This window comes from Furipterus horrens, unplaced genomic scaffold (assembly GCF_987537825.1).
Source record: "Furipterus horrens unplaced genomic scaffold, mFurHor1.1.pri manual_scaffold_6, whole genome shotgun sequence".
NCBI lineage: Eukaryota > Metazoa > Chordata > Mammalia > Chiroptera > Furipteridae > Furipterus > Furipterus horrens.
In genome coordinates this window covers 119,196,086-119,211,261 of record NW_028327176.1, presented here as the reverse complement: position 1 = coordinate 119,211,261, position 15,176 = coordinate 119,196,086, and the positions used below count along the sequence as shown (strand labels likewise).

Sequence of the window (15,176 nt, the reverse complement as noted above, 5' to 3'; positions counted from 1 at the left end):
AAGAAAGATTGACAGAAGACCTAGATGCTTTGATGAGAGACGCAGCGATTAATATGTTGGTACATCACATAACTTGAAATGATTTGGCAACTGGACAACAGAGTTGCCTCTTTTATTAGCACACTCACACAGCAGCAGAAAAACAGCCTTTCATTTGATTCTTATTGAGATTTATTGTTTTTTAATAATGCCACTTTTCAGAAGTATAGTCATGTGCTCACTTAGACAGGCTGACAAAGTGAAAACTTGTACGTGATGCAAAGTACCCTTTGGACCATAGATTAAGACATAGTGCAGTGACAAGTCATCACATCCCCGCAGCAGACAGCAAATCCCAGCCTCCCCTTCCCACGATGTTGCACCATAGAACCCACAGTGGATATTTGGCCAAACATAGAACACAGATGGCTTCCGACTGACATGAAAAGTAAATTTTATTAAACATGTTTACATACATGAGTTGGAAATTCATTTAAAAGCACAGGGAAGTGTTAAGACAAGTGGTCAAAATAGAAAGATACTACCCAATTATAATTAGTTGGTTGTTGGCCACTAAGACAGAACGGAATCTAGTAGAAGTGCACCGATGCTTCAGTTCTTCCTGCTCAGCACGGTGAGTAGTGGTCAGTCTGTGCCCTGTGCAATGATGGGCAGGTAATTCTGGCATGTGTAAATAAGGATAAAGAATTCACTTGGTGCAGGCAGTATGTCTATGGATTAAAACCTAGTGTGTACACAGTGTCTACATGTGTTACAGCCCCACAGTAAGAATCTACACCAAAATATTTATTAGAAGGAATTTGGTCCATACTACATCACGTTTTCCAGAGGGTAAAAAATAAAGTCCATCTATAGACATTTCACCCCAGGCTCACAGATTGAGTCTGGTGAAAACCTGCAAAATGTCTATAACGAAAATGGATGGCTTAGATTTCTTGGTTATTTCACTATAGTAATTAACGAGCAAACTGTACAAGTACATGCAACATACAAGCGAGCCTATATGGAACTAACATACATTATTAAATAACCTCATTTTCTTTTTCTTTTTCTTTTTTTTTTTTTACAAAATGTGCATGCAGCTTTGAACAGTTCCAAGTCATGCTGCTCTATCTGTGCAATCACAAAAGTTGAGTGACTCATAAAAGGAGGGAGGACATAGCAATGCGCCTGCAGAGTCTGCAGGATGTAACACATATACAGGAGGTCACAAGGGAGATTCAAGGCCAAGAAAAACTCAGATGAAGAAAATGCAAATTGAAATTTGACTTTGTTTTATTCCCGCCCCCCAAAGAAGTAAGATACTGTGCATTAAAAAAATCAAGCTTTGTGCTTGCATCAGTCTCAAAGAAATGTAAACTAAAATTTGATAAAAACATTAGTTTAGTGCAGAATATTTCAACTGGAATTTCCAGTGGAGTATTGAACAGCTCATACCATGCTCTTTCCAGGGCAGGTAGGTGTGTCTACATGGAGACATGGCTGAGAAGCCTGGGCATAGCTGAAGGTGTCTTAGGCTCAAATCCATTTCTAGTCACCATTTTTGGAAGTCAACGGTGTGGTTCACACACATGAGCATATACTTTTTATTTTTGAGTATCAGGAAGAAAAAGGCATTACAAGGAGTGTTTCTGAAGTACGATTATGCAGTTAGTTTTAGATTCCAGCATGAGTTGCTGATTGACTTCCTTAAAAGTCTCCCATGCAAAACAATGGAAAACAAAAATAACTTTTTAGAATGCAAACAGATATGCTCTTCATTTAAAAAAGTGAGTCCATGATTATTTTTCTTGGAAGATAACTTTTTGTTTTCTGGGTTTCCAAACATAAGACTTTGAAGAATTATAAAATGAAAGCCCTTCATGGGCCTCATCTTGTCTAGTTGTTGAACACTTTGGGCAGATGCTACAGAGACTGTTTCAGCCCTTTTTTTTTTGGCGCTTTTGGAAAAGGAAAGGAAGGGTCTCCGTCAGCATCATGAGGCTGATCATGACACAGCCAAAAACTAGTGAGAATAACAAACAGCAAAAACAAAACAAAAGAAATCCAAAACCAACAAATAACACGCCAAGAAACAAACCACAAAATAACAAAACCTCTTAAACACCAGGGAAATAACACTGCTTGTGGCCTGTGTAGAAATGTGTAAAATACAACTTGTCACAAAGTGAGAGTTTCCAGTTTGTCCGATTAGGAGTGTGTGTGTGTGCATGTGTGCGTGCGTGTGTGTGTAAATTTGAAGTTTCCTCTTTTTCTATTTGTTAGAAGCATCAGTGACTCTCACTAGCTCATTGGCTCTTACTGTAATTTCATAGACTGCCTTGTTCTGTCATACAAAGCCGGGTTTGAGACAACAATTGGGACACGGTATTGAAAAACTACTACAGGCAAAACACAAGCTGATTGTCTGTCTCCAACAATGCTTTTGATCATGAAATATCTGGTTCAAATTATTATCTTGAAAGGTAGAGTTTTACTGAAATGACTCTGGTATGAGTTCACTATGATCGAATGCAGGGAGGCCCAGTTGAACTTTCCAGAGATGATTGGGAAGCCCGGCGGGTTAGAGGAGTGAGTGTGGGATCCACCAGGGATGACGGTGGGAACAATTTGTACCATCCGATTACCATACTGGACAGGTCAAGTTCTTCCAACAAGATTTGAGCCACACCCATAAAGCATTTATGGTCCATTCTGCCATAGTCTCCCCAGACAATCACCTGTAGAGACAGATAATGGTAATAAAACTTCAACTTCTCTCTCTTTTATATTACAAGAGTTGAAAGCAACCATTCTGTGGAAGTGGGCCAGTCAGTAAAGGAGAGGAAAGGAATATAACTAACACCATGGAGGAGGACTAGATAAGAAGATACTAACATTTAAGATGCTCAAAAAGACACTTTACATTGATTTTTAGATTTGATGGAATGAATGAAAGTAATGTTTCCCTAGCCAATGAGGGGTATTACATACATAAACCATGATTAAGAATTAACCTACAGGTTTATTTACCAATAAATTCAAAACCTTTTTCAGTAACCACTATCTAGTAAGCAATGTGCAGGGTGATAGATAAAAATTAAAATTTGTATAAACTAGGAAGGCAAAACAACCCAAATCAGCATACAATGCATGATGGAAAATGTATTAAGAATGAAAATATTCATTGCATTTCTTTTATATTATGGACTTGTTAGTGAAGGGGTAGGTTGAACATAATTGTAAGCTGACGTTTTTTGAGAACTTGCCTGACAATTTTGATTTGACCAGATGACTAATAAGTCAGTGAGCTCACTCACAATCTCGGTCAACAAATGTTGGTGTCAGATAAGCATTCCTTTACACTCTCTCCTAGCCTCTATTTTCTAGTCCTCTGGTTATCTATAAAGGTTCTCAACTGAAATCATTCACCTGCTTTATACAGGCAGGGGTGGTGAATCTTGCCTTTTTAATTTACTGAGTAACTTTGCCAAAGCATTTAATCGCTGTGATCCAGAGACATCATCTTTAAAATGGAGATAATGATATTTATTGCAGATGGTGGTTAAAATATTTAAAAGAGGTAACACATGCAAACATTTAACAATGCACCTAACATTCAACCAGTCCTGATTATTTGCTGGTCCCTGTAAACTTTTGTTTTCCTTTCCTTTCTTCCTTTTTTTGTATCCTATGTCTGGCACACAGTAATGTTCAATAAACTATCATAGCATCATTTACCTTGATATCTATCTATCACCTATCTATCTATCATCATCATCATTTAACAACAAGAGGCAAGGGATGGCAAATAGGGCAAAAGTAGAGGAGAGAATAGAGAAAAGGAAGAAAAGAAGGGAGAGAGAAATTTAAATTTTTGTTTTCCATTAAATCCCTGTATATTTTTAACACTATACATTATTTGTGTTGTAAATCAATGATTTGTTATTCTTTCTACTCAAGAATGCTATACCACATTTCTCCCTCCTAAACTTCATTCTCTTTGTTTGACCACCTCTTCAGTGTTTACATGGATAATGTGGGTTTCCAATGTAAAATGTTACACAAACTATTACTGACCTGAAGAACTTTACCCTGTGGACTTTCGTCAAAAACCAGGGACTGCTGATACAAAGGATCAAGGGTTTTTCGTGCAATTCTTGTCTTCTTCTTAGCTATACAGGCCCCATTTTCCAAAAGATACACTTTGACATATGGAGCTAAACAAAGGTAATATTGACATATAAAAAGTTAGTCCTTTAAGTAAAATTGATTTTATTAGAGATTGCCTTATTAGAGATTTAGAGATGCTTTTTGAAAGTTTTCCATTGACTATTTAAATCATTTAAAATTTCCAGTGCTTCATAGATTCTGTTCCTTAACTCCCATATGTTATCATTACTGCCATTTTCCTTATTTCAAATAAATGTAGGCAAAGTTATCTTTGACTTACTTGGAGTATAGCTGGAATTACAATTCAGGTTTATATCTATTTTTAAAAATATGTTAGTCCCTAAACCCCCCTTTTTTTATTTTCAGAGAGAGGAGAAGGGAGGGGAAGAGAGGGAGAGAAACATTGATGTGTGAGATAAACATCAGTTAATTGCCTATCACACTCCCCCAACCAGGGACTTGGCCCGAAGCCCAGGCATGTGCCCTGACTGGGAATCAAACCGGCGACCTTTCAGTTCACAGGCCGGCGCTTAGTCCACTGAGCCACGCCAGCCAGGGCTCAGGTTTATACCTTAAAGCTCGTTGTTTCCTTCTATTATTAGAACTAAACTTTTTTTTTTTTCACTTTTGCATTTGTAACTATAAAAATTGATATAAGCTAAGAAACAATCATAACATTTCTTAATATGACAATATTATTCCCAATACTTTCTGACAGAATAATTGTGCAAAGATTCATTTTTACAGACTCAAAGAACACAGAAAAGCTTCCTTATTAATCAGTCAGATGATAAATAACAGAGCATATAAAATCCCAATGCAGCAAATGTTTTGAGTTTTTCGCCTGTGTAGGATTTTCTTGTCCAAATAGCATCCTTACCAGGTGTAGATTTGGAACCAGGCTTTTGTGTGAGGCTTCGGGCTCTAATAATTTCAACTTCTAATTGGCCTTTTTTATCCTCCATCCCAATTTGTATATCACCTGCAAGTGGAGGGGTAGCAAAATGTTTCAGCTTCTTTTCAATTATGTGCAGTTAAAAATAGAGGTCCCTAACAGGCTCCAAATTATGATCTTTATGATCCTGACAACAACTAATATTTAGAACCCCTCAAGTCCCCTCTTTGCTCCCTGCCTTCGAATCAGGTTTTGAAATGCTTTTCTTTATTTTTCTGGTACTATGCCATTTTACGAGAGTTCCATATTCATTTATAAATTGCTTAAGGACAACAATACTGAAAATTTTAAGTGATCCTTGTATTCCAATATATAATACTTCCTGCACTCTAATACTTCTTATTAGTATAATACTTCTTATTAAAAACATAATTTATCTATATTTCTACTATCTAGAGAAACCACCATTAGTGTTTTGGTCAATATCTTAGTAATGTCATAAGTACTTTCCTCTCTCCCATCCTCCTTCCCTCCCTTATTATCTATCTATCTATCTATCTATCTGTTTATCTATCTATCTATCTATCTATCTATCTATCTACCTATCTATCTACCTATCTATGTAGCTAGCTATTATGACCACACATCCTCAATTTATTGATTGTATGGACCACTATATAGGCATGTCATTGCCTATTTAACCTCATCCCTGTTGATGGAAATATAGGTTATCTACATTGTTGTTATTATAAACAGCACTATCATGAATATCTTTATAGAGAATTTTTGCACACTTGGTCAATTATTTCTTGAGCATAAATTCCCATATTTTTAATTACTGGGTCTAATTGAATGGGCATGCAAAAATCCCATGCATATTGACAAATATCCTTCAGAAAGGCTGTGCGAGTTTGCACTACCACCAGAAGTATCATAACCCACTAATAGTGGCATTAGCAACATGTCTAATCTATGCCAACCTGAGAGTTAAAAAGTTGTAACTTGCATTTCCTTGATTATTAGGAAGGCTAAACATATTTCTAAGTATTTTCAATGTGTATTTCTTCTGTTATGTCTTGACTGTCATGTCCTCTACCCATATTTAATAAGATGTCCTTTTTCTGAAGGATGTGATACTTTGCCCCGGAACGTGTTAAATGTAATTATGCCTAAGTTATTTTTTGTTATGTCATCTCTAATTTTTGGTTGTGAATTCTCTTTATTTGTCAGGTCAATTGATCAACTTTGTGGTTCTGGATTGTTCATTAGTTTTATAATTCTGTTTCAGACCTCAGCTCTTGGAGGTCTCTTGGTCTTTTTTGTTTTTGACTTAATCACATACCCATGTAGTTGAATGAGTCAAACTTTTCTATAAGACTTCTTTACTGATATAAAAGATTCTTATTCTCTCTTCCAAATTCCTGCCTTCCAAGGGTCACTGCTTTCACAATTTTCAAAATTTTTACTTGATTTATTTTTTACTTTTTGGCATTTGCCCCTCTATCTCTAAATACTATCCTTACATTATCCCCCCCCCTTTTTTTTTAGATATTATTATTGACTTCCAATTTTGATCCGTCTCACCACATACTAGACACTTTCTATCACCCTTACCTACTAGTACTAATATTTCTATTATTATGATTATCTAACATTATTTATAGCTGAGTGAACTGGAACACTATGATTATTACTTCCAATTTCTTGGACAGTTCCTTCTTTTCCCTACACTTAATAAGGGTCTTTTAAGAAAGTATTTGCTTACATATTTATGTACATATCACTAATTCAACCCCTTATTGTGTCCTGGTTGCTTACTTCTTCCATAAAATCAACCATATTAGGTATTCTATAGATTTTAATCTTATGAAATCTGACATGATACAATTTGAACAAATTGCTTTGAAAGCTTGCTACAGCTGTTATCTTTAGGTTTTCCTTCACTACCAATCATTTCTTTATGTGTTGAAGCATTTATTTATTGGATCTCACCTTCTTCTAAGTTTGGTTCATAATTTTTAAAGTTCACTTCATTCATTCTGTGGAAGTATATCCTCCAGTAGCTTTCATGCTGGTTATGAGGGAAATGTTTTGAGACCTGCCCTGTCTGAGTTTTTATTTCTCCTAGCCTTAAACTTACTTGAAAATTTGGCTGGCTATCATACTCTATTCTGGAAATCAATTGTTATTCAGAAATTTGAAGGTAATACTCAGAAGCCTTGTAGCTCCCAGTGTTATTATTAAGGAGTCCAATGAATATCTGATTTTGATATTTTTGTGTAGAATTATCCTTTTAGGAAACCTGAAGAATTTTCTATTAATTTCTGGTCCTGTGAAATTCCATGACATGCCTCTGTATTGTAGTTCTTCTCCTGAGTACTACATGGGTCCTTTCAACTGGAATCTCATGTTCTTCATGAAATACCTAGTGCACATGCTACATCTCACTTTCTCCATTTGTTGCCGTTCCTTTTATTTCACTTAGGGTGTATTTTGCTAGCAGATATTTTCAGTTAATCTGGCTTTGGTTTGATCCGTTGGAAATTCTTCCTACACCAAGAGTATAGAAACATTACCTGAAGTGTTTATCAGTATTTTCCAATATCTTTCTCCACCATTATTTCTCTTTGCAATTTAGTCTAACATATTATTTTTTAAAAGTTTTTAAGTAGGAAGGCAATTTCATTATTTTACATAATTAAACATTTATACCAACCTTCTTTACCGAATAACCCATTCTTTTTTCCATGCTGTGAAATCCTACCTTTTATCCTACATTTGGATCCATTATAGACTATCTTGACAGGGCTTTTCTGATAATTTAAAGTTGTAGCACTAACTTTATTCATTTTACTTAATGTCTCAAGTTAGAAAAATACATTAGAAATTAGAATAACCATTTGAAACCAAGAACACACTAGCTGAAATGTTACTTTTCACTTGCATTACTATTATGACCTTGTCAACCAGGAGATGTCAATTTTCCTGTAGAAAATATGGTTCTTACCCATTGCAGGGGTGGCGAGGGTTTGGCGGCCAACAAGCTGGGCTGGTCCTAGTCCATCAAGAAAATCACTGAATTGACTATCTGCTCCTAGTCGCACTCCAGGAAATATTAAGCTATTAGGAAAAGGACAAAAAAAATCAAAGCATTAGATCTTCCAAAACTCTTTTCATTAGTTTCCATTTGAGTACTAATTCTGATCATGAATCATAAATACTGTTTATACAATCAGTTTATTTACTGCGTCGCCTCTGAAGTAAGCAAGCATATGAGTGAAGCTCAGCATTGATTGAAAAAAGATCTAAACTCTCAAATTAAAAGCTGATGGAACTAGAGAGAATTATGCTTAGCGAAATAAGCCAGGCAACGAAAGAAAAATACCATATGATATCACCTAATACAGGAGACTAAGGAACAACACAAACAAATGAACAAAATTGAACAAGGAACAGAGTAACAGTTATTGGGGGGGGGGGTAGAGAGAGAAGGAGGGTAAGTAGGGGAAGGGTTTAGTAAAGGAACTGGTATAAATGACCCATGGACATGGACAACAGGGTGGGGATTGACTATGGGAGAAGGGGTGGGCTGGGTGGGGGGGAGCAATGGGGGAAAAAGTGGGACAACTGTGATAGAAAAACAATAAAATAAATTAAAAAATAAAAATAAAATAAAAGCTGATGTTCTATTCAGGACAGCTCAGTTATAGCTTTTAATATATTACATTTTCTAGACACTTACAAATAAAAATCCCTACATAAATATATTATTGACATAACAAATAAGATGCAAAGTTCTATATCATGAAATTTACATAAATAATTGCTCATAAACATTGAGTAACATTAATGCTAAACTTAAAAAATGCCTAATACTTTCTTAAATATTATAGCATAGTATATATCTCATTTACTAATAAAGTTATTAATTTATTTATTTTTAAAAGAATTAATTTTTTTATTTCTGAGATTCTTATTTAGTTCAAATGGAAATAAACTGATTAAAATATGTCTATTTCTTACTACATCATGACTGCCTGAGTTTCCTGGGCTATGAGCTTCACCGGAGCAGTGAGTATGTGCTTCTTATTTATTGGTGTATCCTGGGTAACACGAACCAGGCTTGTAAGTTGGACTTCAATGAGTATTTTTTGAATAAGCAGATGTCCATAGGGATTTATTGTTTCCAACATGCCTCCACTCATATTATTTCCTCACAATCAAGGGAATTGGGGTATCTATTATTATCCCTTCCAGAAGCTATGAAAATAAATCCTTGAGAGGTCAAGGGGCTTATCCATGGTAGAAGTAAATATTATTTGACTTGTTAATTCTTATATAAAAAAATAGGTACATATTGTTTGACTTGTTAAATTTTATGTATAAAAATAATGTCTCCAGTCTTACATTTGCACATTGTTTTATAATACTTCATCAAATACTGGTATTTTTTCAGCAAGTTTATTTCTCTAACTTTCACTCCTATTGACTTTTGTTCTTAGCTGTATCTTGCTGGAAGCATGTATCCCAATCACTTGATCAAATAAATAAATTTACTAGTTTTAGAATGGGAAAGCATATTATAAATATTAACTTGGCATAATTTTATTTCATTTTCTGAACAAAACGGAAAATTTCCAGCAAAATAAAATAAAATATTAATATTAATTGGTAAATGAGATATATTAATGGTAATAAATGAAAAATTATAAAAAATTTGTACATGGTCAATCCCCAAGTAATCCACTGCAGGATAATAATTACTAATTTGTAAGATCTGTCACCTCAGTAAAAGTGAAGTTTTACCAGAAATATTCTCAAGCATAGGAAAATTCAGTTTTTGTGTAGAAATGTATATGAAATTGTAAAAAACAAACTATATAAGCAACACAAAAATCTAGTTATATTTAAAAAATTAATTAAGAATTAACTAAAACTCTTTAATAAAAAAAATTAACAAGATAGATTCTGATCTTTTATCCTAAGGTGAAAATGAGTTAGTGATGTTTTATAAACAAGGAAATGTAAGTTGCTATTATGAGAGTGTCAGACTTACAACTTAGACCCCCAAATAGTTTGGAGAAAAGTAGAAATAATGGGAAATTAGTTCCTCACTTCTAAATTTTAATTCAGATTTTGGTAACCGGGCCAGACAATGGGTCTCCCATAGGGAAGAACTCATTTAATGTGACATATCCACAATAAACATCCATTAATGGACTATTCTGAGCTTTTCTGGATGATAGAAATCAATTTATGTTAACCCAATGTTTTGTCATTCCTGTGAAAGTTCTGAGTGACCAGGTAGATGCAGAGGCATGCCTGCCACCTGCTAGGTGAATAAAGAAGCTCCACAATAACCGTGGTGGCTTTGTGATTTTACCTATAACGCTGTGGTTCTAAAGCCACTCAGCTGTGCCGACATCACTTACTTGCCCTCGGAGCTGTAACTGTTGATGCTGCCGTCAGTGGACTCCCGGCTTGGCTGCCTCACCATTTTCCTCATTTCGGCTGCCATTCCCGTTTCTGTGCTTCTCTGTATGGTGCTTTTTAACTTCTTGTGGCTGGACTCTGGCAGGGGAGAGGGAAGGAAACTCTAAGTTTTGTTGAGACAGTTTCCTAAATATTGACCCTGCAAACACAATAGTTAATTATTCACATAGTTAAGAGCTTACTCAGAAAAATAATGTCTAAGAGCATCATCTGATGAATAAATTCGTTTTGCCAAAGTGTGCCCTTGGCCAAGAGGTGGGGCAGCAACGGCAGAGCATGGCTCCTGTTCCAGAGGCTGCCCCAATCTCTGTGGGCCAAAAGGAACTCACTGCATTGCTGCTGATGAAGGTGTGAACTTCAGTGAAAAACTGGATCTGGCATTGAACTACTACATGGAAAGATAATGCTGAACAAGCTAGTCGGGAATGCTCCAAATGCGTGGGGACAGACCTCCATGTGTGCGCCATGTCCTTTAAAGGAGAAGAGGCACTTGGAACCAAGGACAAAAAAATACCATTTTTGGTACTGCCATGTATCAGCAATCCTCATAAAGAGAAACCTTAGTATTTTTTTAAAATGATTTTTGCAATACTTTAACATACATAATCTCATTTAAGATGGCATGTATATTATCCATGTAGGTAGAATAGCTGTTATCTTAAATCCAAGGCTTCAAAGTCATCGCATGGCCTTTTCACTCAGCTGACCACACTGATGGTTGGGCGCAAGTCTCTATATGTACTGTGAACTTTACTGGCTGATCATTTTCTTGATAAACTCTTTAAGTTCAGAGCAACTTCCCTGAGCCCCTTTGAAATGGGTTAACCAGCATTCTATTCATAGCATGGAACTGTAATTCTAAAACATTTATTTAACACGAGCAATGTCAAAAGCTTAGAAAAACTATTGAACTTTTAATATCTGCCATGCCTTTTTCATTTATACATTCTATAAGCATTTGTGGTTTTATTTCAATTTTTCATAAATTATTTAATATCCATTGATAATATATGAAAAATGCTCTATATACATAACTATATGAAGGGAGAACCCCTAAAAACTGGAATTATTTTCTGGAGGGTGGGTACCTTATAGTACAGGCTTCCCCTGCTAAGTGAGTGTTCTAGGAACCCATCTGTATCCAAGTACCATCTGGCATTGTTGTGAGAGGCTGTTCCACTTCAGTGAATTTAGTTTGAAGATTCTTTCAACACCTTTGCCTATTTCATGATGGGTGATTTGTGAGTGTATCTACCCACATCATGCTGAGTGATCAATGTTTTGATAAAAAACAGCATGACTCCAATCTCCCTATTCACCCTATCTCACCCTGAGCAACTATTTTTTTCTTGTTTCTCAAGATGAAAAAAGCCCTCGAAGGGAAACATTTTGCTGATGTGCAAGAGGTGAAACAAAAAATGGCAGAAGCACTTCAAAGGCATCAACATTGACTAGTCCAAAAAGTGTTTTGAGCAGTGCAAAAAGTCTTGATAGGTGTACTGCATCGAATGAAGAGTACTTTGAAGATGACTGGAGTTTAAACACATAAGAATACACACACAATTTTTAATAAATAAATTCTTTTTTTGGGTCCCCCCTCATATACATAAACTACATATACAGTATATGAATATACACAAACTTTTCAATCTCCATAAAAATCTCTGTGAAGCAGGTGCCTAAAACACCATTAAATAAACCATTTCAACCCTTTTGTAAATTGCCTTATAATAAAAGATAAATTGGTTATGCAATATGGACTCAACATTAATTGAATATTCTCTACAGAAGAACCACCGTGATTCTTTAAAAACACAAGTCTGAATATGATACTTCTTTGCTCAAAATCTTGTGATGGCTTCTCATCAGAGTTAAAAGAAAATCCAAAATTGTTATTATTGTCTGTAAAATGCCATATCAGACCCATGCTGCCTCTCAGACCTCGCCCTCTGCCCCTCATCCCATGTGACCATTGCTGTCCTGTCCAGTCACATCGTACCCCTTGAATTTTCTTGTACATTCCAAGCACGCACTTCAGGTACTGTGTCCTTACTAGCTGTCCTAATTTTCTTGCCTTGCTCCCTCATTTAATTCAGGTCTCCATTCTGATGCCACATCCTCAGAGAGGCTTCTTCCAATCCTTATCAATTTTTATCCCCTTGACATGCATTATATTTCTTCATAGTATTGCTCTATGTTTGTTTATTGTCTGTTTCCCCAAATAGAACTTATTTCTAGAAGGACAAGGACATGTGACTACAGTTACTGCTTACTGTTATCCCTAGTATATAGAACAGTGGTATAAACTCAGTTAACAGGTTCACAGCACAGATACTAAAATGCAGTTTTCTCCATTCCACTTAATATAATTATAATACAAACATGTCCATATTTATTCTTTTTAATGATTGCACTGTTCCATTGTAAGGTTATATGGTATCATAATTAAACCATCTCCTTACTGATGAGCATTTGGGATATTTTTAGTTGTCAATGGAGAGATTTTAGAGAATAAATTTCTAGAAGTTGAAATGCTAGTGAAAGGGTAGGGATCTGTTTTATCTTAATAGCTATTTCTAAGTTGTCCTTTAGAGATATTGTAGCAATTTGCCCTCCTACCAACATTTATACGGACGCACCCATTTACCCACAGAAAGAATAGGAATTTTCTACATTTTCCCTTTCTGGTCTTTGTCCTGTACATTTGACTTGTTGGCATAGAATGTGTACACTTACCAAAGGCAGGGACTTCATTTATGGCCATTCTAAATACTGTTAAGTTTTGGTACATAAGAGGTCTGTCCAGAAAAAGTCCAGCCATTGTTAATATGAGAATGGTTTGCGTGACATTGATGTAACCTGGCAGCCAAGGTGAGTGGACAGAAATGTGCACGCGTGAACAATGACACCTTCACTGTACTAGTCAGTGGGGGCAGTAGACACAATTGAGTGAGCATCTGTACTGTGCGGTCATTGCATTTAAAATGACTAAGCAAGTAGAGCAATGGATCTGCATCAAATTTTGCGTTAAGCTTGAACATTCCTCTGCAGAAACTATTTGGGTGATTCAGAAAGCTGCAGCTATGGGGAACTGATGATTGGCAGCTTCATCATGACAACACACCTGCTCATGCATCAAGTCTCATACAAAGCTTTTTTGGCAAAGTATCAAATCACCCACATGACTCAGCCTCCCTACAGCCCAGATTTGGTGCTCTGCATCTTCTGGCTTTTCCCAAAACTAAAATCACCTTTGAAAGGGAAGACATTTCAGACAATTGACAAGATTCAGTAAAATACAACGGGGCAGCTGATCGTGATTGGGAGAACTGTGTGAGGTCCCAAGGCGCCTACTTTGAAGGGGACTGAGGAGTCACTGTTCTGTGTACAATGTTTCTTGTATTTATTACCTTCTTCGTGTCTCTATTTTTTATATTACATGGCTGGATACCTTCTGGACAGATGTTGTATATATTTATTTATATACTGTGCCTCCTTCTTAGATGTGGGTATTTTATGAAGTCTTGTGGCAGAGCAACATGTCAGAGGTCCCACCTGGGTAGGGGCAAATCCCAAGGGTTTATTACTGATGTGAGCCAAGAAGAATTGTGACAAATATTTACCCAAGACAGGATAAGGCAATAAAACCAGGGTGGAACATCAAATTCTCAGAGGATCATGACTAGAAAAAATGTGGGCAAATTTTAAATCTAAATGATGAGGTGATGGTGGAAACTGGAGGAGAAACAGTTAAAAGGATGAACAGTAAGGAGATTCACGTTAGTGTTCATTCATTCAGTTTTTCATCCATCCACCCATCCACCCATCTATTTAGCCAACAAATATTCAGTAAAACCCTAATATGTGTCACACACTGTTCTAGGTGCCAGGGACATTCTGATAAATGACACATTTCTTGCTATCCTGGAGCTTACATCCTAGTGTGTGTGTACACAAGAAATACAATGAACAAATAAGATGACAGGTAGTAAGTGCTATGAAAAAATTAGGCAGGATAATGGGGAGAAGGGATAGATGGGGTAAGAGCAGCAATGTGTTTATTCAAAAGGAGTCAGGATCTCATTCAGCGCCGGTATGGAGGAAGTACAGAAGCCACAGGGAGCAGGGAAGTTACACTGCACTGAGGAATTTGTCCTGCTGAGTGGAGTGGGAAGGCTGCAGTGGTGGTCAAGACGGGGCTTTTGTTTTGTCAGTAGCACACAGTTCTCCAGCTTCTTCTGCAATCTTTTCAATGTCGATGTTGACTCTGGCCAAGAGGCTCTGTCACCAGAGACCTCAGGGCTCTGTGCACGCCTGGCAGTCCTGAGGTCAGTGGCAGTTGGTTGTCAAGACCTGATCTCTGTGCGTTTCCCCACACTGGTTTCACATGGTTGTAATTCATTACATATATGTTCAAATAATGAAAAGAAAAAAATTTAAAAGTGAAGAATCTATTAATTTGTCTTTTTTAACTGGAATATCAAGTTTTCTTAAAGAAGGGTATGTCCACAGGGTGTGCCAACATTTTAGAGTAATTTTAAACCTTAATAGCTCCTAAAATGTAAATGCTACATACTTAAAAAAAAAAAAAAAAAAAAAAACACATGATTTGAGAAGTTGGTTATTGACCTTCCTT

General features: G+C 36.2%; 1 protein-coding gene across 6 annotated transcripts in view; it reads right to left on the bottom strand.

The window, feature by feature from the left end:
- Positions 1 to 1,055: 1,055 nt before the first annotated feature.
- RIMS1 (regulating synaptic membrane exocytosis 1) overlaps positions 1,056 to 15,176 on the bottom strand; it is a 445,434-nt gene continuing 431,313 nt past the window's right edge. For all 6 annotated transcript variants that reach the window (XM_090282657.1, XM_090282656.1, XM_090282654.1 and 3 more), the window contains 5 exons: positions 10,480 to 10,618; positions 8,055 to 8,167; positions 5,033 to 5,134; positions 4,060 to 4,199; positions 1,056 to 2,720 (listed from right to left, as the gene is read on the bottom strand). In XM_090282657.1, coding sequence (XP_090138783.1) covers positions 2,502 to 2,720; positions 4,060 to 4,199; positions 5,033 to 5,134; positions 8,055 to 8,167; positions 10,480 to 10,618 — 713 coding nt within the window. In that variant the 3' untranslated portion in view covers positions 1,056 to 2,501. The remainder of the gene's footprint in view (positions 2,721 to 4,059; positions 4,200 to 5,032; positions 5,135 to 8,054; positions 8,168 to 10,479; positions 10,619 to 15,176) is intronic.